Source organism: Staurois parvus, unplaced genomic scaffold, assembly GCF_062004578.1.
Source record: "Staurois parvus isolate SC_StPar_1 unplaced genomic scaffold, SC_StPar_1.0 ptg000077l, whole genome shotgun sequence".
NCBI classification, from domain to species: Eukaryota; Metazoa; Chordata; class Amphibia; order Anura; family Ranidae; genus Staurois; species Staurois parvus.
Window position 1 is genome coordinate 5,569,629 of NW_028317873.1, and position 22,737 is coordinate 5,592,365.

The 22,737-nt window shown below is 39.5% G+C and overlaps 1 protein-coding gene across 1 annotated transcript in view; it reads right to left on the reverse strand.

Moving 5' to 3' along the window:
- Window positions 1-22,737, reverse strand: part of PKD1L1 (polycystin 1 like 1, transient receptor potential channel interacting) — a gene marked incomplete at its 5' end in the record, with an annotated part of 209,426 nt that overhangs the window by 171,283 nt on the left and 15,406 nt on the right. Inside the window, 3 exon segments of the mRNA XM_089669435.1 lie at window positions 8,201-8,361; window positions 12,989-13,210; window positions 14,811-14,992. Coding sequence (XP_089525561.1) covers window positions 8,201-8,361; window positions 12,989-13,210; window positions 14,811-14,992 — 565 coding nt within the window.

Sequence of the window (22,737 nt, forward strand, 5' to 3'; positions counted from 1 at the left end):
AATGATAAATCAATAAAAATGTCTAATTTATTTAATATTCTGTATTCTTGCTGTAAACATTGCTGTCTTTCTGAGAGATTCACCCTCTATATTTGTCCTGTATACTATTATAATTGAAAGTGAAAGTAAAAGAAATCCACAGAAAGTAAAAGAGGGGATTTCCTTAATTTGCAGGAATTTCCTCTCACTTCCTGTTTTGGCAATGAGACAGGAAGAGTAGGTAAATCTCCCCAATGGAACACATATGGCAAAAAAACTGACAGGGTTTATAACCCTTCATTACTCTTTCAAGCAGCCTTTTTCAACCTTTTCAACAGAGAGAAACCCTTGAAATATTTTTCCATTCTCAATGCTAAAAATTTAAATACATTAGTATCATGAGGTAGTATGGTCAGTGGGAGGAATGCTCTTTACACTTGTGGTCAATGGGAAGAATTTTCCCCCTATATATAGCTGAAAAGGTCATTGATGTCAGTAGAAGGATATCTAAAAAAATAATTGTGAAAAAGTGAAGTATCCCACTACTTATGACATATGTTCTAACAAAGGATTAGACCATTGTGATATGCATGTACATTGCATTATATTTTGAGCCCTGAGGAAGTCACATGATACTGTGACGCAACGCGTCGGCCCAACGTAGTGACGTATTTCCGGCGTGGTGGCCATCTTGGTACACCTTTGTATACCCTTCTACACCCATGCAGATTGGATCCAAAAGCGTGGGATTGGAGCCCTGAACTGTTAACACGATTTTTTATGTAAGTGCGCTTTCTATTTGCTTATGACTCTTTATAATAAACATATTACACAATTGAGGCTTGTGTTCTATGTTTTATATGAGTGACTGGCGCAGCATTTGATTCTACTTGGAGAAAGGAGCCAGTGTTGAAGTGCGGACCCCTGGAGGGAGTTTTCAGATACAATGTGAGCAGTGTTTGGAGAGATACTTACCTGGAGGATCTGTGAGAGGGATCCTAATAAGCGTTTTGACTCGCAAGGGTCGAATTCTTAAGGTGAGAGGCTGATTCAGCCGGTGTTCGGATGTGTTCAACTATCAACTCACTTCTATACACAAATATCAGCACGAGTGTTTTGTGTTCACCTGAGTGTGATCATCTTTAGTTTGGACTTTATATACACGGAAATATTATTATATATCATTTTTTATGTTTAGGTGCATGTACCGAGTTCACATATATGCACGTTTTTGAGTCTTTTCACTTTATGGGGTTTATATATATGTGTTAATACCTATTGGTGTTTTATGTGTGATGTATATATATATATACATTAATAATAAGCACGTAGTAATTTTTATATGATTAGTTCACTATATTTATTTAGGTTTTTTCACTTATATGCTTTATGTGCATAATTTCACATAGGTGGATATATATATAAATATTTTATTTATTATTAGGTATTTTTGGTTCACATGTGTTTTAAGTGAGTAGCGCTACATTGGTTCCATGTGATTATATTTGGAGTGATTGGGAGTTTTTTTTGCAGCAAATGATGTATATACTTGTATATATACTAAAAAGTCTCTATAAATCTGGCAAAATGACAGGAGTAAGTAGATATATTTTACTACATATAATTGGGGTGGATTTACTAAAGGCACATTGACTGAGCACTTTGCAAGTGAAATTGCTCCAGAGATTAGTAAATGGGGGGGGGGGAGGGGGCTGTGCTGACTTTCATCCAATCCCGTGCAAGCAAAAATTTTGGTTTTTTTTCTTGCATGTGATTGTAAAGTGCTGCATTGCTTCATTTACTAAGCTCTGCAGGATCTTGAAAAGTGTGCAGTCTATTTGCTCTAAAATAGAGTTATACGCAAAACATTTTTTTGGGGAGGATAGAATAAGAAAGGGTTATATTTATATGTTTTTCCATCTGTGTCCCATTGGGGAGATTTACCTTCATTTACTGTCCCATAGCCAAAACAGAAAGAGAGAGGAAATCCCTACAAATTAAAGGAATCCCTTGGGGCACCCCCTTCTATTTCCCCTCCATTACTGGTCTGGGAAAATTTGGTAGTTTCTTTTACTTTCAATGACAATGGTAAACAGGACAAACAGAGAGGGCAAATCTCCCTAATGGGGACACAGGCAACAATAAAAACCTGACAGGTGTTCTAATCCCCCTCCACTCTATCCAAAACGAAAAAAAAAAAGTTTCCTTTAGTTATACTTTAGTAAATCAACCCCAATGATTTCCATATTTGGGTTTTCTGAAGGCTCCATGTCAGCACAGCTGGGTATGCCCCTCCCCCATGTTTCCAGGACCGAACTCATAAATTTGAGCCCACCTGCAGCCTCATCATTCCTTTTTTTTCCTCCTTTGTGCAGTACCTAAGTGTGCTCCTCTACCTGATTGGTCTAAAGGGCTGGCTGTCCATCCATGTGTGTGGGTTTCAGCTGAACGCGGTCCCTGGTGTACCAGCTAAATGACCCATAATCCAGGGTGCCCGGCTGCTGGTCCTCAGGGTGACTTTTATCATGGCTAACAGCCTTGTCTGGGGTCCACTGGGTCCAGGGAAATGGGCAGCGGCATTAGGGCTGTAGTTGGAAGCTGCAGTATAAGCCTCCTGCTAACAGTAGTTAACCATTTAAGGTTTGTTATTAAGCAAGCTATTTTCTACTGCATTAAATTATTTTTTGAGCTGCTTTGATAAGCGGCAGGCAAAACCCTGTGAAAGGATTATCTATTCTGACAATGAACAGTCTCAGGGCTTTCCAAAGCAAAGCATCCCTTTTAAGGCTCTTCAAAAAAAAAGATGTGAATGAACATGACTGTATGAATCTTGCTTTGTTCAAGCAACCAGAGATGAAGATGATGACCCCCAACAGGTTGTAACATTTATTAAACAAGTGGCCAGTACACTCAAAAGAAGTGTTTCCACTCACCCTGTGAAGGGTTATATGTTCTGGCAATGAGCAGTCTCATAGCCTTCCCAGGCAAAACAGCATCTACAGACTCTCCAAACAGGAAGACGCTGATGAACATGACTGTATGAATCTTGCTTTGTTGAAGTAACCAGAAATGAGGATGATAACACCTAACAGGTTGTCATATTCATTAAACAAGTGGCCAAAGCACTCAAAAGGAGTGATTTCCACTTACCCTGTGAAAAAGTTATATGTTCTGGCGATGAGCAGTTGTATAGCTTTCCTAAGCAAAACAGCCCTCTTCAGATTCTATAAAAAGGAAGACGTGGATGAGCATGTATGTATCCTGCTGGTTTAAGCAGCCAGGGATAGAAATTATGACCTAACACGATGTCACATTAAATAAACACATTGTCAATACACTCTAAAGGAGCGGCTTTCACTTACCCCTTGAAAGGGTTATCTGCTCTGGCAATGAGAAGCCACCTAGCCTTCCCAAGTGAAACAACCTTCTTCAGAGTTTCCAAAGAGAATGATGTGGATGGACATGACAGCATGAATACTGCTTTGTTCAAGCAACCAAGGATAAAGATGACGACACCTAACAGGTTGTCACATGAAGTGAATACACTCTGAAGGAGTGTCTCCACTCACCCTGTGAAAGGGTTATCTATTCTATCAATGAGCAGTCTCCTAGCCTTCCAGACAAACAATCCTCTTCAGACTCTTCCAAAAAGAAGATACGAATGAGCATGACTGTATGAGCCCTGCTGGTTCAAGCAGCCAGGGATAAAGAAGTTGACACCTAACAGGCTATCACATTCATTGAACTTGTGGTCAATACATTCTAAAGGAGTTGCTTCCATTCACCATGTGAAAGGGTCATATATTCTGCCAATGAGCAGTCTCAGAACCTTCTCAGGCCAATCAACCCTTGTCAGATTCTTCCAAGGAAGATTTAGATGAATATGACTGTATGAGTCCTGCTTTGTTCAAGTAGACAGTGATTAGGATGATGGTGACCACATTGACACAATTAATTAAGCATGTGGTCAAGACACAAGGAAATGCTGAATTCCCCTTTTGCAAGGGCCATCTATTCTGGCAATGCCAGTATTCCTTTCAGGACCATTAAAACTGGTCTCAGAGCCTTCTCAAGCCATTCAAGCCTATCAATCCTCTTCAGTCTCTTTTGAACAAGAAGATGAGGTTGGCCTTTGTCCAGGTTTTTGATTCCTCCTTTTGTAAGGTTGATGAAATGCCTTTAAATAGAAGCAAAGCTGTGGACGTATTTCAAGTGCCTCCAGAGGACGGCTTGACAATTCCCTTATGGTGATTGAATCAAGTGCTAGTTCTACAAGATTGGAGCATGTTGTTACAGCGGGATGTCACAATTATGCCCTTTTGAACAGGAAGATGTCCAGGGTTTGTAATCACCGCTTTGATCCATGTGTCCCCTATGGGATTGACCAGATGTATGACCTTACCATTAGAAGATGCTGTGGCCTTCAAGGACATACTCAATCACTGCATTGTTCTTGATCTTAGAAGTTGAAGCCTAAATTAATAGTGGTCAGTTTGGCTTCTTGCCTCAAGACAAACATCTGTTGAGTTAAAGGAGACCAAAGTTCAAGAGTCAGTTTCCATACTCATTCCAGTGAGCGTAGCTTCTGCATTTCTGGCTGGGAGTCCAGGAAACACTGGAAAGCCAGTATTTAATTCAATTGGCCTGCAAATAACTCCATATCAGGATGCTTTCTGGTATTTTGGGGATTGTGTCACCCATACATATCTTAAGGGGAGTTGGTGACTCCTCTTTGGACATACGTACATCTTTGTTCAATCAAGGCAAGCATTTCAGGCCATATTTGGGAGATTTTTCATCCATTACATCTCAAATTGGGCTGCATAAATTGCCTCACTCTAGCAGGTCGGTCAGGTAGGCTCAGTTGAACTCTCGTCCCCTTTCAAGTCAGGTTTCTGGACCAGTGGCAGTCAGAGAATCTAGGTCAGAAGATATAGATTACGCTCTGTATGAAAGCAAGCCTAAACTTGTGCTTGGAGAAGTGTAATCTTCTGCAATGTCATTCCTGTCTGACAACTTAGCGGTTCGTGGTGTCTCAGACATCGGCAAAGTAGTTTGGGAGCTCTAATTCAAGAGCAATGGGCTCCGGACAAATGGCATTTTTTTGAAGGGTCCAAGATGGGGTTGAACATCCTGGATTTGAGAACAGCATTCTAGCCTTCAGTCACCTCATCTAGGGAAGACCTGTCCTGGTGAAGTTAGACAACATGACTATGGCCTACATCCAGAAACAAGGGGGTACTCACAGGCTCTCACTCCTGAAGAAGTTTTCTTCCAAGTTACCATTCTGCAGCTATCTGTGGCCTATGTGCCTGGTCGGAAGAATCTTCAGGTGAACTATTTGTCCAGGACAATCCTAAACGACAATGAATGGTCCAGACTGCCGCAAGTTTTTCGAGAACTAACAAACTTGGTACTTTCTTCCAGAGGTAGACCTGTTCACATCCCCAGTAAACACCAGGCTACCAAAGTTCTGTTTCAGGGTCCAGCATCCACAAGCAATAGGGGTGGAGATGCTGATCACAGAGTGCATTTCCAAGACAGCTTATGCCTTTCTGCTGCTACGTCTGATTCTCAGCTTCCTGCTGAGGCTGTGGCAGGGGAAGGTGACAGTATGGTGGTCATCCCAGATTGGTTGAAGGGGCCTTGGCACCCTCTGCTCCTCCTAATGAGTATCAAGGATCCACTCCCTCTGCCAGTAAGATCAGATCTTCTCCAAAGACCCATTTGTCCAGCACCCGACAGGCTCAAGTTGATGACTTGGGTCTTGAGAAGCAGAGGCTAATAGATCTCGGGTGCTCTGTAAAGGTTGTGAATACTCTTATGAAAGCAAGGAAGGACAGCACTAACAGTGCCTATAGTGGAATATGGCATAAATTCACAGGACTGTTGCTGATCAAGGTTTTACACTGAGCTCTTCACAAGTTTATCACGTTCTGAAATTTCTGCAAGCAGGGCTTGATATAGGTTTATGCGTACGTATGCTATAGGCCGAATATTTCTGCTATCTCTGCCTTCCCCAGCATACAGTGAGGATCTGAAGCTTAATTATACTGCTATTCAAGATGGAAACCCCCATAAGGGAGTGTTGTTCCCGAAGTGGGATCTCCCATTGCTGTTGGACATATTTGCATCAGATTCCTTCAATCAAAGTGGCCCCCCCCATGGCTGCTTTGGGGTTTAAAGAACTTGTATTCTTCCCAGACAAGGTGGTACTCATGCCTATGTTTGAATTTGTGCCTAAAGTGGCCTGCAGAGTCCATATCACACAAGATGGTGTCCTTTCTACATTCCTCTTGGGGAGTACCCAAGAAGTTAGCCCATCGGATGTGGGCCAAGCTTTAAAATGTTACATCTAGACAACATATGGCATCAGGAAGTTGGAGCACTTGTTTGTCATTCCAGGTGGAGCGTTTAATGATTTCACAGCTTCCAACAAGATTATTGCCTCTTGGTTGGCCTACAAGTTGAAAGGGTTGGCTGTGCTAGGAGGACCACGTCACTCTCCACTAGAAGGGTCTTGACCTTGTGAGCGGCAGCAGGCTGAGTGTTTGTAGACACTATCTGCAAGGCAGCTACGAGGGTGTCAATATATACGTTCATGACTCATTAATTTATAGAAGCAGTCTTAATGACAGTTGAGTTTGGAAAAGGCTTCCAGCTTCTGCTTTTAGCCAGATTTAAGGGGTGTGTAGCATTATCCCTCCCCTGTGTGGCTAGTTAGTTCCCAGCTCTGCTGACATGGAGCCACCAGGAAAACAGAAATTTGAATGACAGATACTTATAATTTTCCTTTCCTGATAAGCTCCATGTCAGCACAATTCTCACCCAGCTTGGTAGGACTAGTTACAGAACGCTGAGGATGCAGGTGGGCTCAGATTTATGAGTTAGGTCCTGGAAGCATGGAGAGGCCCATACCCAGCTGTGCTGACAGAGCTCGTGAGGAAGGAAAAATTACGGTAAGTATCTCTTATTAAATTTTTGTTTTCTATATATTACTGTTGGCTATTATATTTTTACATTTCTTAAATCCTGCATGCCTGGACCACTGCCTAATTACTGCATACATTTAATTATGTATTTCCTTCTGTGATTTGACTTTAACCCTTTTTCATGTGGTATTTGAGCATTTTGCAGTAAATACCACAAAACGGCATAGTGAATTGACAATTTCAGGATCGTATGCGATATTTAGGGTAAAAATGTGTCCAGACACCTATATACCGCAAACTATCTACTTTAATGAATGAAGAAATTTTTTTACAAAAAATTATTTTTTTATCCAAGAAAAGCTTTATTGGAAAAAAAAATAGACAGCCATTGCAATCCACATACAATTAGAATATTATTTGCCATGTCAAGGCTTTGAAACCAAGAAGTATCAGCAAGTTCCATTTCAAGAAAAGATAGTACATACATGTGTTTAAATAATATAGTCCAAACAGCATGCTTATCCCCTCATGCAGCATTAACACGTAAAAGCCTGTCCATCGTTAATTCCATTGGGAAATCTAATCAATTTGCCCATACCTTCTCAAATTTGCCCGGACACCCCCTATGCAAATAGATATAGCGTTCCAACCTCAAGGTATCCCCAACAATTCTAATCCATTCCCTTAGGAAGGGCGGGTCTTCAGATTTCCAATGAAATAGTATTAACTTGCATGCCTGAAACAGGGATCTCACTATCACCTCTCTAGTAAGTTCTTGATTGTCCACTTTATGCTGGTTGCTCAAAATACAACAGTCGGGATACACACAAAAATAATTTTATTTTCTATTTAATCTATAGAGAAAACAACAGAAAAGCTGTATGAAAGATAGGTTGCTGGCCCTGTCAAAATCATGTAACCCACCTCTCCTATAATTATAGCGCTTTCTTCAAACATTCCTTAAGACCCTGCAGGCTCCACACCACAGCCTGAATTTTATAAATGGGTTGAAAAATGTAGGCCATGGTGTGGAGTATTTTTTGTGGTCAAGGATCATTATCCAGGCCTAACATTGCCAGGGGTGGTTGCAACAATCATCCAACTCATAAGACCTCTGAGCAACTTGAACATCTTAGCAGTGTTATAATTTATATTAAAATTTATCCAATCCTTGTCATGGTCACGTTTGCTGACAGCTGCATATAGTTGTGAAAAAATATTAGATAAAGGAATGCAAAATACAATCATTTTTGTGACAATGGTTCTTTATCATACAGATAATAGCTCACCATCAGTAGTGCTCTCCTCAGTTGCATTAATCCAAAAGAGCTCCCATCGAAATGTCAAGTTATCTGTTTCACTACAATTAGTACAAACAGCCTGTACAGAAAATGGTTTGTTCCAGTTGACTGACCTCCCTGTGCATTCAACACAAGTCATTTCAAGTAACCTGTAAATGGTAACAATATGAGGACAAGTAATATTTAGCTATACAATATGAGAAAAATGACACTATGATAAAAAAAGGGTTTGCTGGCTCAGTCAATATAAACTGTAGAAGAATATTCAAGAAAACTAAGAAAAAAACTGCGGGCACAGAGCAATGTGATGATGATGTAACCCCAGCTAGCAATCTGCTGGGTGCACAATACACCACCTTATGGGGAAAATAATTATTTCATTTTGTAAGTTTTCCCACTTACAAAGAAATGAAGGGCCTATAATGTTTATCATACTGTAGGTGTAGTTTAAATAATAGAGACAGAATATCAACCAAAAATCCAGAAAAAAAACACATGATACAAATGTTATAAATTGAGTTGCAGTTCAGTGAGTTAAATAAGTATTTGATCCCCTACCAACCAACAATAATTCTGGCTCCCACAGACTGGCTATGTGCTCATGTGGTACACAGATTAGTCCTGTCAATTTAAGAAGGTGCTCCTAACTCCAACTCCTTATGTGTATAAAAGAAACCTGTCCACAGAATCTCTTTCTTGGGCACCACCATGGGCAAAACCAAATAGCTGTCAAAGGACATCAGGGACAAGATTGTAGACCTGCACAAGGCTGGAATGGGCTACAAGACCATCAGCAAGAAGCTTGGTGAGAAGGAGACAACTGTTGCAGCGATTATTCGTAAGTGGAGGAAATACAAAATAACCATCAATCCATATTTATTTTAATGAAAATGTGAGTGTGACAGACAGAGTTTGGCAATAAAAGGAGTTTATAAGGATAAAGCACTGTCTTCTGTTTTTCTTTGCAATTTTATATGTGGAGTTTGCTGGAGTAATTCTGGAGGATTGTTCCCCTGGAGGGAAGAAGGAGGGAAGATTCATCCAACCATCCACAAACCCATAGATCCATACAGGATAATGAGGAGAGGAGTGACACCAGGTTAACCAGGAAAACTGAGGTTTGGAGAGATTGTTTGAAGGTGATAAGCAGCCAAGCATACCTCATCCTTTTATAGGATAAACTGCGTGATTTTAGCCTGTTGAGGCTGGAGATGGAGGTGAGCGCATTATAGAGCTGTATTTATGCTGCAAAAGTTTTTGGAACCTGGAGTGTATTCATCTAATTAGCACAGATTTCTCCAAAGGAAAGAGGACTCTTATGTATCAGTCTCTGGATATACATTGATACATTTATTTCCTTAGTATAAAGGGATTGTTTAACCATTAGCCGCCCGGCCAATGGCCGTTTGGCGGCTTCAGATGTGCTCCTCCATTCCGGGTGCACGCCATTTGGCGTGCTCCCGCACATGCGCCGTTTGCGCTAGTGCAGAGCAGCGCAGCAGTGCGATCTGTCGGCGGCCGTGCACCTCGGACACGGCCGATGACAGATCCGAGTACCGTCTCCCGTTGCTGGTACCATGTGACCTGCTGTGACCAATCACAGCAGGTCACATGACAGTTGTATACATGGATGGCTTCATTCATGATGCCATCCATTGTATACTAGTGCCTAGCTGTGAATGGTCACAGCTAATCACATGCACATGTCATGTGATTAGCTGTGACCAAATCACAGCTAAGCACAAAAAAAAAAAAAAAAAGCTGAATGAATGGATTTCATTCAGGTAAATGCTTGCTTATAGCAAAGTAATTCTTTGCTATAAGCAAATTGTGTAAAAAAAAAAAAAAAAAAAAAAATACTGATCACTTCCCCAAAGTAGTACAATGTTACTATGGTAACATTGTACTATTTTGGTCATAGTAAAATATGAAAAAAAATCTTAAAAAAAATAAAAAAAAATTTAATAAAAAATTAAATATAATAAAAAAATTAAAAAAAATTTAAAAAAAAATATATATATATTTTTTTTCATACTGTCACCAGTCAGTGTCCCTGATCACCGCCATGCCAGTTATATGATGACGCTGTACTGCACTGGTGACAGTATGTAAAAAAAAAAATAGTGAAAATAATTTTTTTCATTTTTTCATTTTCGGAAAAATTATGACAAAAAAATACAACTTCAAAAAACTCGCCATGCCTCTTATGAAGTACGTCGGACTGTCTACTCTGCAAAAAGGGGTCATTTGGGGATATCTGTACTATTCTGACATTCTTGGACCTCAAGAAATTAGATTGGCCGTCAGTACTTCAGGATTGATCAATTTTCAGATCTATACCATAGATTGTGAACTCTATAACTTTCCTACAAACTAAAAAATACATCCTAATTTGGGTTATTTTCACCAAAGACATGTAGCAGAATACATCTCGGCCTAAATTTATGAAGAACAATTATTTATTTGTAAACTTTTATAACAGAAACAAAGAAAAATGTGTTTTTTTTTCAAAATTTTTGGTCTTTTTTTGTTAATTTAGCAAAAAATAAAAACCCCAGCGGTGATTAAATACCACCAAAAGAAAGCTCTAGTTGTGTGAAGAAAATGATAAAATTTTAGTTTGGGTACAGTCTTGTATGACCGCGCAATTGTCATTCAAAGTGTGAGAGCGCTGAAACCTGAAAAATGGCCTGGGCAGGAAGGTGTAAAATTGCACGGTATTGAAAAGGTTAAGCACAGTGGGCATTTGTTTTTTTCACAGTTTGTTTTGTTTTTTTCACACTTTATTTATATTAGATTTTATTTTAGTTTATTTTCTACGCATAATCAATGTGTCTTTGATGATAATAATAGAGGAGCGCAGCACGATATTTATCTATATATTGGTTGACACTATTGTAAGAGTTGGTGTGATGTGTTTGCGAACCTAAAAAAATTTTTTTTTGATTTAATATATGTTTATTGAATATTTTTGGGTTGTGTTTGCAGTGAATTCACTGTATTGGCTCACAGGTGTACAGTTGGTTTTGAAGTGGCCTAGCCAGTCTCCAGACCTTAATCCTATAGAATGGACCAAAATCCCTCCTGAGATGTGTGCAAACCAACTACAAGAATCATCTTACCTCTGTGCTTGCCAACAAGGGTTTCTAAGTTCTAAGTACTAAATCATGTTTAGCTTGGGGATCAAATACTTATTTTACTCACTGAACTGCAACTCACTTTATAACACTTGTATCGTGTTTTTTTCTGAATTGTTTGGTTGATATTCTCTCTATCATTTAAAATACATCTATGATAATAATTATAGGCTCTTCATTTCTTTGTAAGTGGGCAAGCTTTCAAAATCTGCAGGGGATCAAATTATTATTTTCCCCACTATATATATATATATATATATATATATATATATCCTTAAGCAAATTATACAGTATTGCCATGGAATACTGTACATGTAATGCTCCTATTATTTTTGTTTGTAGGTGGATTCCAATCCGCCTACAACAGATAAGCACATTTTTATTGTTCATGATAAGCATGTACTGCAAGAAATATGGAGGTTCCTGTTACAGACCTCCATAATGTAATGCTAATTGCTGCATAGCTTCGGTTTCAATATTTTTTTGAGTCACAGACCTGTAACACGGTAATAATCATTGAAATCAGAATGAAATTAGAAATTCTTGTCTGCATGCTTGTTTTTGGGTCATTAGATCAGTTCAACAGGCATCCAGCATTTTCAGAATAAGAGATCAGCTATGGTAGCCTGCATATGCTTATCACTATAGGTTTTCATTAACAGGTATAAAAACCTAATAACAAGGAGCACAGTGGGTGCAACCATCTCAGGGTCCATGAGGTCAGCAGCAGGCCTAAACATACCTACTAGACTCCTTACTAACCCACCATACATCATATTGTATACATTTTATATAAAATAAAGCAAGATTTAGCTTTCTTTCACATTCATTTTTGCCATGTTTAAAGGTGAATTCTGGTCAACACCTAACTAATCTTAAAACTGTTCCCTCCCCCCTTCTAACACCTATTTTGACTAACATGTGTAAGAAAGATCTGTATACTTACCTATTTTTAGGCTGCTCCAGTCTGGTCACTTGATTTGTCTTCCTCAGCTAGCGCCAACTGCAGGGGAGAGGGGAGAGCGGAACACCAGGTTGGCCATAGTAAACTTATGGGTGTCATCACCACTCCCAGGCATTGCCTGCCATTGTTGAGCACTATTTCCTTTTGCCTGTAGCTGCTGCTGGCTGACACAGGAGAGATCACATAACCAGACCGGAGTGGGATGAAAATAGGTAAGTGTACAGATCTTTTCTTACAAAAGTTAGTCAGAATCAGGGGCGGACTGACAACTCATGGGACCCCCGGGCAATAGTAAATCATGGGGCCCCTGTGTCCTCGCCCACACTCAAACCACACCCGAAAAAGCCTATGAAAGGTACCAGGGGCATCTCATGGGGCCCCCTACTGACCCCGGGCCCTTGGGCAATGCCCAGGTGCCTAAATGGTCAGTCCGCTCCTGGTCAGAATAGGTGTTAGAAGGGGGAGGGGACATTTTTAGGAGTTGCTAGGTTTTGACCATAAATCCACCTTAAGTATATTTTAGGCTTACTGGGAAAAAATATACTCAATTCTGTAAAGTTTTACCTATTTAAATGCTTTCTGAATATGATCAGCATTTTTATGAGACATGAGCAAGGCCCTGTTCAGATTTTAAACCAGGACTCTGTAAATGTTATTTACACATCTGATACAAACCTAAAGTTTGTCCCTGGACTTATGGATAAAAACATTTCCGCATTTGAAGATTTTCGATCCGCACTGGATACGCTTAAACTAAATTGAAACTGGTCACACTTATCATTGAGTAAAGCAGTTGGAAAAGTGATAATGGCATCATTTGTGTGTAGCGGGTTCCGCACATCTGAATTGAAGCATGAGTGATGTTGTTTTGTCAATGGAATACAATCCCAAAAGAACCTTAAATAAACAATTTAAAAATTGACAGTTAATGTTCTGGCTGCGTATACATTTCAAGAGGTATAAATGTAGCAGATTTTTGTTATACTTTGAATTCAGTGAAGGACTGCCTCTACAACACTATGTATGACATTTTTAACATAGATAATTTTTTTCTACTAAATACCCGGGAATTTAAATGAATATATACGGCGCATATTTACAACTTAAGTCATATATCCGCAGAATTTTTTTACAACTATTGCTATTTGCTTTGTAAACAGTTGATTACACAGTCCCTGCCATTCCTCCTCTCCACCCATCTCTTACTCTTTCCCATCAATTCACTGCATCTTAAAATACAAAGTTCTGAAGCTGGTTTTTTACTCACCATAGTCTTTCTATGCCTTGCCTCATTCAGATGGGGAGACTAGTGTTCCAATTATGTATTATGTGCTCATGCCGACTAGCCCCTTGTTCATGATACCATACAGTCTTCTGAAAACTGAGAGGACCCTGCCAGTGGACAGCCAATATAATGCATCCAGGTCTCCCAGTCAACAACATAGACAACTGAAAAAGTGCCTCCTCCCTTGCAGTAAAGAAGGTAGAAGTCTCTGGGCGCAGCACATCACATGATTACTAAAGTTAGGTATAACAGGCTTTTAGGTGACAACTAACCAATATAACAATTAGTTGTAGAAGGGGCAAAGAGTGTGCTTCTGGACAAAAGGTTTAGCAGATATACAATTAATCAAAAATGGCAACCACCCCAATCCATAACTACCTTTTAGAGCAAGGTGTACATGGAAGGGCTTTGCACACTGCAAACAAAGCAATATGTATTTCCCAGCTCACGTACCAGATAACCAGCAAAATATCAACACCCTTACCAGCAACTGCAAAGAACCACATGAAAACAAGGAAAGCAACCAATTCCATACAGATATTTCATAAAGATGGAACTGAACTCAGTACAACCACAGTACAAACACTAAGATGCAATGATGCCTTAGCATTTTTGTCAATGCCATGCCTCTACATAAATAAAATGTTAATTTAAACTTGTAAAAGCAGAAATTTGTTGACTAAGTTAAATAAAAACAAGTTATTGGCTATACCTGGCTTCAATACTCTGGATCACTGACCCAAAACAAGCATGCAAATATGAAAATCATAGTGAAGTCAAAAAGACTAATCTGCATACATGTTTCTGGCCAGTGTTTCAAAAAGTATTGAAGTCAATGGATCAGCACCAAAGCAAGGTAACTAACATCTTTTGAAAGCGTGATAAGCCATGGCAGCCTCCTTATTCTCTTGCAGATTTCATGTTAGGTGCATATGAGGTACAGTGTGTGATCTGTAAATAACCTGTTGTAATAAAAAGAATTATAAATGTCAACAAATGAAAACCAAATAAATGAAAGTTCTGAGTTTCAGTTCATAGCCTGTGAATCAGTATTACTTTACAGTGCTGCTGAAACTGCTCTACAATTTACAGTTCGTTGGAAAAACTATCCTCTTTCAGTTTCAACCCATAAAGTTCTAATAATTCTATAGTTCTATACAACAAATGCTAGCCAGTTTTTCTTAAGAAGAGATGTTTTTTGTAATGGTTTACCTTAAGGGAGAACCAGGATTATCTGGGTCAAATGACGCTGTTCCATTCAGTATGAAATATTTCACAGTGTTTTTATCTATGTAAATATGATGGCCATTTCCAATCACACTCACTGGAGTGGTAGGTTGAATTTCAACTGCCACTGTGTAATTACTGTAGACCACAGTTCCAATTATTTGAACCTAAAAAAGAAAAACATATTGAACACAACACTTTGCACTACATTAAAAACATAAGGAGATAACCATTAATGAGTATGGACTACTGGAATCATCACCAAGATGTACAGTATTTATATCTACAAAGACCACCCAGAAACTGATTTAATAAAGTTCTCATTGATCATAGCAAGTATGTATTATGCTGTCGAGAAATGTAATCTTATTTGTGAAATACGCCCTTTCCTTCCATGCCAAAGGGAGGTACACAACAGAGGTTATATTAGTCACATCTTTTTGTCTGAAAGGGGATTAGAAAATTGCATTGTACAAAACCCCCATTTTAAATGAGTGATATATTATCTTTTAGCAGTTTTCACTGAAGATCTCCACATTTTACCCTAAGGCCAAAATACTAACCCATTATGACTAAAACCCTAACACTAACATTTCCTACTGTAAATGTAACCATGTGCTTACATATTTTTCTCTACAATCCTGGGATCTTCTGCTAGTAACCCAGATTATGTGTCTGGATGGATCTGTAATCCCCAGTTTTGCATTGTTAACATTAATCCTGAACCTGTACTATAGTATGTATGACATTTTAAATCCTGATCATGATTAACAGGCTGTGGAGTCAAAGCAACTGGGTTACCAGTGGCACAGATTTTGAAAGATCATACCTCTTTACTACATGTGGTTTACACTTTAATATAATATACTCAACACTGCACATGCCTTTAAGATTATCAGTAAAAACTTGAATATGTTGTCTTCATTTATATAATTGTGCTGGTCTACTCATAAAGAATCCCCCCTTAACTTAATTTGCTTAAGGATGAATCTCAAAGTTCAGAGGATATGCTACTCTATTAACATAAAATGTCTCCCAGCTCCTGTGCACGTACAACAGATTAACACCCAAAATAAAGCAAAGTAACCTGGTACATGTAGTCCATTGATGTGAGAAATGCAAAGACATGTACACTGGAGAAACAACATAACCTCTCAATAAGTAGATGGCCCAACATAGGAACCTAGTCTTTTGCAGGTCAAGAATCAGCAGTCTTCCCAATTCTTTAGGAACAGACATTATTTTGAGAACAGTGAGGTGTATGTTTAGGACAGAGAGGACAATTTGTTTGCAAGAGGCGTGAAAGAGGCCATTTACAGTACATTGGTCTGAAACAACCATGCCTAAAAAAAATCTCTCTCACCATACATACCAACCTTATAGCTGGAGAAGCTTTTCTCAACACCATTCTTTTATTTGTTGAGCAATTAGTGCTTGTGCAGACAGCCCTGCTCTACTGTGTAAATAGGTTAGTGGATGTCTTCTGTCTTAATTCCTGTACGAGTCTCCTATCAGTGAACATGCGCAAAACTCTTTGGTTGAAATATTGGGATTTGAAGCAAACATTTAAAATTCATTCTCTGCACATTCCTCTTTGAGGAACACCATATGTTGTGAGCTGCTTTTGACACATTTATTGAAGATGTCACTGTGGGAAGGAGTATTCATCTGCCCCAGCAAAAGAAGCCTAGGCTTCAATCTAAGTAAACTAATGTCCCCACCTCTTCTGCCCAAGACCAAGAAAGGTTCCATTACTCACAGGCTTCAGCCTCAGGAAAAAACCCAAACTAGGAGCCCAGTATCAATGTAAACCCTGGACCCACAAATCTCCACACATATCCTCTTTGGCGTGAAGGGGCTCCTATACTTTCCAAAGTCGGGAAACATCTGTTGGCTTTTGCAAACACCTGGATAGACAGTATCTCAGATGCCTGGGTACAGGAGGTAGTTTCCAGGGGATATGAGTTTGTTCTCAACTCCCTCCATGGTTCATGTCTTTCAAACTGAGTGTCACCACACAAATTAGCAGACCTCCATGCAGCCCTTGTAGGTTTTCTGCAGCAAGAACTTCCCATGTTCTTGCTGCAGAAAAGGCATTAGAAATCATCTTTTCACAGTTCCAGAACCAAAAGGGGACATCCTTTCTATCTTGCATTTCAAGGCCCTGAATGTCTTCATCAGTCCTGAAAATTCCATATGGAATCCACCAGGTCTGTCATAGCCATCCTTCATCAGAGAGACTTTCTGGCCTCTGTGGACATAAAGGACATGTGCTTGAATGCCCCTATTTGTCCAGTATATTAGCGATTCCAACACTTTGCTGTGGATCCTAACCACTTTCAGTTTATGGCCCTGCCATTCAGTCTGTCTTCCAAAGAAATATTTACCTAGGTTCTAAGTTACTTTGCTACACTCACAGGGCATTGTCATCGTAGGATATCTAAAAGACTTCCTGTTAAGAGAACAATCAAGACCCTGACCAACAATGTGGAGCAGATGGTTTAGGCCTTGAAAAGGTTTGGTTGAATACTAAACCTTCAAAAGTCTGTATTGGACCTGACTCATTGCTCTGGGTATCTGGGTTTGATCCTAGACACAGCTCACAGTAGAGTTTTTCTTCTACAAGAGAAACCTCAAACTCACTAACAGTGGGAACAATAGAGTTAGAGAACAGAATACACTAGAGCTTCTAGGAAGCAGGAGGACCGTGTGACATCCAGAAAAGGTGGAAAATTATCTGAATAGCACAAGAATGTGCCAGGCTTTCTGTAGGACTTTGTTTCATTTGTGCTGAAGAAAAGTCTATTCACCTTTGCATTTTACTGAAGAAAGCTGTTTCTGTTTTGTTTGGGGCTGGAAAAAGGTGGACTTTTTCTTTATTTGAATGACAGTTTTGTAGACGCTTAATCTCCCTTGATCCCTACACAGCCTAACAACAGTCTTGCTGCAGTGAGAGAAGTAGAGAATATTTTGTCATGAGCAGAAGATCACATTCCATCCTTATCTGCTGTTAACATCCCAGGTGTGGACAATTTGCAGTCAGAATTTCTCAGCTGGCAGTGCTTGGATCTGGGAGAATGGGCTCTACACATTTAACTGGCATTGCAGAAAATGTGTCACAGGTGAGGGACTCCAGATGTGGACCTCCTGGCCTCCAGGTTCAACAACAAATTATTCAGGTTTGTTCTCAGCTGCAGAGATTCCCATATGAAAGGGGTTGATGCTTTAGTGGCTCCATGCGATCAGTACAACGTGGAACATGCTCCTTGCCTCCCTTGAAACTCCTTCATTGTCTGCCCCGCAGAATCAAGATGGAAGGCTTTCTGGTGATCCTCGTAGCTCCAGATTAACCCAGTCTGACCTGATCAGACTCCTGCCAGGCACTCTGTTGGCTCTTCAAGAACATCTGGATTTTCTGTCCTGAGGACTAGTTTAGTACCCTGCTTCACAGTCACTAGCTATAAAAGCCATGGCCTGAAGGGCAGGAATCTTTATGAATCCATGATTGCTATGATGCTAAAAGTTAGGAAGTCTACTTCCCATAAGACCTACCATTGTACATGGAACGCATAATAGACATATGAGTACTACCAATGAGCAAATCTCAGTTATTGTTCCAAAGACTGCTAGCCTCCAAATTTATTTAAGAACTTTGTACAGAGTTTCTCTCATTTAGCTCTTGTGCATTCACCCGACACTCCATGGGATTTGACTTTTGTTCTCTTGGCTTTTAAAAAACACCTTTTGAGTCTATCAAGGATATTCCCCATTCTACACTCACCACAATGTTACTTTCCTTATTGCCATAATCTCTGTGAGGCATGTGTCCAAACTGGAAGAATTTTCCTGTAAAGAACCCTTTCTGGAATTTCACAAGAACAAGGAAGTGTTAAGGCCTAGAGTCTCATTCCTTCCTATTGTGGTTTCTGCCATTTTCCTCAACCAGGACATTGAGCTTCCATCAATTTAACTGGTACTAGTACACCAGAAGACAATTTCCCTTCATTGTCTGGATGTAGTTTGAGCATGTCTACCTAGCAGTCACTGCTTCCATTAGAAAGACTGACTTTATTTGTAATTTCTGATTCTCCCTGCAAAGAGAAATAATTTCTTCATTACACCATTTCTTGGTGACTTAGACAGATCATTTTTCAAGTTAATGTTCATAAGTATAGGCTGCCATCCTTTCCTGTTAAAGCATAATATACAAGCTCTGTCTGTGCTTCTTCGACTTTTGGTATAAGACAACCATTTCCCAGATTTTCAAGGCTTGCCATCTGATTTTCTGTTTACACGGTCTCTAAGTTGTACTAGGTGGATGGTCAAGTCTCACCTGGTAATAGATTTGGGTGTTAAGATGACCATACACTGTACAGAGGATATAAAAAGTCTACACACTCTTGTTAAAATGTCAGGTTTCTGTGATGTAAAAAAATGAGACAAAGATAAATCATTTAAGAACTTTTCATAATCTGTACAAATCAAATGAAAAACAATAAGTGTGCACACCCTCTTATAACTGTATATCTGTGTTCAAATATAAGCAATCACATTCAAAATAATGTTGAATAGGAGTCAGTACACACCTGCCATCATTTAAAGTGCCTCTGATTAACCCCAACTAAAGTTCAGCTGTTCTAGTAGGTCTTCCTGACATTTTCTTAGTCGCTTCCTACAGCAAAAGCCATGGTCTGCAAAGAGCTTCCAAAGCATCAGAGGGATATCATTGTTAAAAGGTATCAGTCAGGAGAAGGGTACAAAAGATTTTCCAAGGCATTAGATATGCCATGGAACACAGTGAAGACAGTCATCAGGTTGAGAAAATATGGCGCAACAGTGACATTACCAAGAACTGGACGTCCCTCCAAAACTGATGAAAAGACGAGAAGAAAACTGGTCTGGGAGGCTGCCAAGAGGTCTACAGCAACATTAATGGAGCTGCAGGAATATCTGGCAAGTACTGGCTGTGCGGTACATGTGACAACAATTTCCTGTATTCTTCATATGTCTGGGCTGTGGGGTAGAGTGGCAAGATGGAAGCCTTTTTGTTATGAAGAAAAACATCCAAACCCGGATAAATTTTACAAAAACACATCTGAAGTCTCCCAAAAGCATGTGGGAAAATGTGTTATGGTGTGATGAAACCAAGGTTACACTTTTGTGGCCATAATTCCAAAAGATAGGTTTGGCACAAAAAACAACACTGCAAATCACCAAAAGAACCCCATACCCACAATGAAGCATGGTGGTGGCAGGATAATGCTTTGGGGCTGTTTTTCTTCAGGTGGAACTGGGGCCTTAGTCAAGGTAGAGGGACCCAAAGCATATAACCAAATCAACAAAGGAATGACTTCACCAGAAGAAGATTAAAGTTTTGGAATGGCCCAGCCAGAGCCCAGACCTGAATCTGATTGGGTGATGTTAAGACGGCTGTGCACAGGAGATGCCCTCGCAATTGGACAGATTTGGAGTGTTTTTGCAAGGAAGAGTGGGTAAATATTGCCAGGGCAAGATGTGCCATGCTGATAGACTCTTACCCAAAAAGACTGAGTGCTGTAATCAAATCAAAAGGTGCTTCAACAAAGTATTAGTTTACGGGTGTGCACACTTATGCAACCATATTATTGTAGCTTTTTTAATTTTACTTCCCTCCACCTAAAAGATTTCAGTTTGTTGTCCAACTGAGTTGTACAGTTTATAGGTTACATTAAAGGTGGAAAAAGTTCTGAAATTATTTATCTTTGTCTCATTTTTTTACATCAAAGAAACCTGACATTTTAACAGGGGTGTGTAGACTTTTTACATCCACTGTATGCTATGATAATATAACCGTCTTTAGGTATACCATAAAATATGGAGGGCAGGAACCTGCCTAATTTGATAAAATTGATTGGATTACTTTGGTTTGTCCTTATATTACATAGTTTTGGTAAATCCAAAGAAGATTGTACAGAAATTGTACAATCAGGTTGTACAGTGTATGGCCAGCTTAAGGTCCTTCAGGCAGCTCTTTGAGCTGCAGGTAGTTCCCAGTTGCCTGTTTTTTTGAAGCATTTTGTTTTCCATGTTGCACCACTCTTTTGAACTGCTTTTGAATGTCCTAACTATATCTGAATCCTGCTTCCTTCAATGATTGAAAATGGAAGTGCGATTTTTATACACACTGTAAATCCTTTTTTGAGGGTCAATTGAGAGACAGAGCCCCCATTTCTATGTGTTTATGGTCCTTGCTCTCGGGATTGCTTTATTACAAAATTAAAGAATGCTGGGAGTTGATCCACCCTCAGACAATTCGAATCTCTGCCGGTTCAGAGGGGGCCAGCCAAGATTCGAACCATGTATAGGAGGCTGAATGTACCCAAGTTGTTTGATAGATCAATTTGGGTACAATCAGCCTGTTGGATTTTACATGCGATTATTGCTAACGGCTATTATATACGCTAACAGTAATCACTGTGTTCACCTGGCCGGTCCCCCTGCCCCCCACATTGGTTCAACAAGAGGGATTTCCCCATCAACACTGAATGTGTTGATGGGGGAATCAAGCAATTTTCTTTCCTGCAACCCGTGGCTAGATTAACCACTTGCCCTCCAGAGGATTTACCCCCCTTAATGACCAGGCCTCTTTTTGCTATGCTGTTTCAACTGACAATTGCGCAGTCATGCAATACTGTATCCAAACGAAATTTACCTCCTTTTTTCACACAAATAGAGCTTTCTTTTGGTGGTATTTGATCACCTGTGCGCTTTTTATTTTTTGCACTATAAACATAAAAAGACCAAAAAATTTTAAGAAAAACAATATTTTTTACTTTCGGCTGTAAAAAAAAAATTGTAAACTCAAAGTTAGTCATAAATTTAGGCCAAAATGTATTCTGCTACATGTTTTTGGTTAAAAAATCCCAATAAGTGTATATTGATTGCTTTGTGTGAAAGTTATAGCGTCTACAAAGTATAGATAATGGAACTTACACAGCTTTTACTTTCTGACTGCCCATCACATTTCTTGAGGTGCTAAAATACCAGGACAGTACAAACACCCCCAAATGACCCCTTTTCGGAAAGTAGATACCCTATCTGCTGAGAGGCATATTTAGTCAGTGGAAGATTTATTTTTTTTCCACAAATATTTGGAAAATGATAAAAACATTTTTTTTTTCACACAACGTTGTCATTTAAATGATATATTTCTCGCACAAGCCATGGGTATATGTGGAATTACACCCCAAAATACATTCTGCTACTTCTACCGAGACTTTTTGGGAGCCTAGCCACATACAGGAGCCTGAAATCCAATGACCACTTTGAAAGCCTGAAGGTGCGTAACTTCCTCATTACACTTCCTCACTACCTATCACAGTGTCGGAGGCCCTGAAATGCCAGGACAGCACTAAACCCCCCCAAATGACCCCTTTTTGGAAAGTAGACACCCCAAGGAATTTAAAAATAGGCATGGTGAGAATTTTTCAGATCTCATTTTTTCTCACAAGGTTTTGAAATATAAAAAAAAGAAAAGAAAAAATGTGTTTGTTTTCTTTCTTCATTTTACAAAAACTTCTGGCCACAAACGAGATCTGCAAAATACTCACCATGCTTCTTATCAAATTGTTTTGGGTGTCTACTTTCCAAAAAGGGGTAATTTGGGGGGGGGGGGGGGTTTGCTGCTATCCTGGCATTTCAGGGCCTCCGAAACTATGATAGGTTGCCTGGAAGGGTAATGAGGAAATAAAGCTCTAAAAGCCTGAAGGTGCTTATTGGATTTTGGGGTCCTGTACTTGGCTAGACTGCCAAAAAGTCTCTCACATGTGGTACCCCCATAGAAGAGAAGTAGCAGAATGTATTTTGGGGAGTAATTCCATATATGCCCATGGCATGTGTGAGCAATAAATAATTTTTGTGTAAAAAAAATATA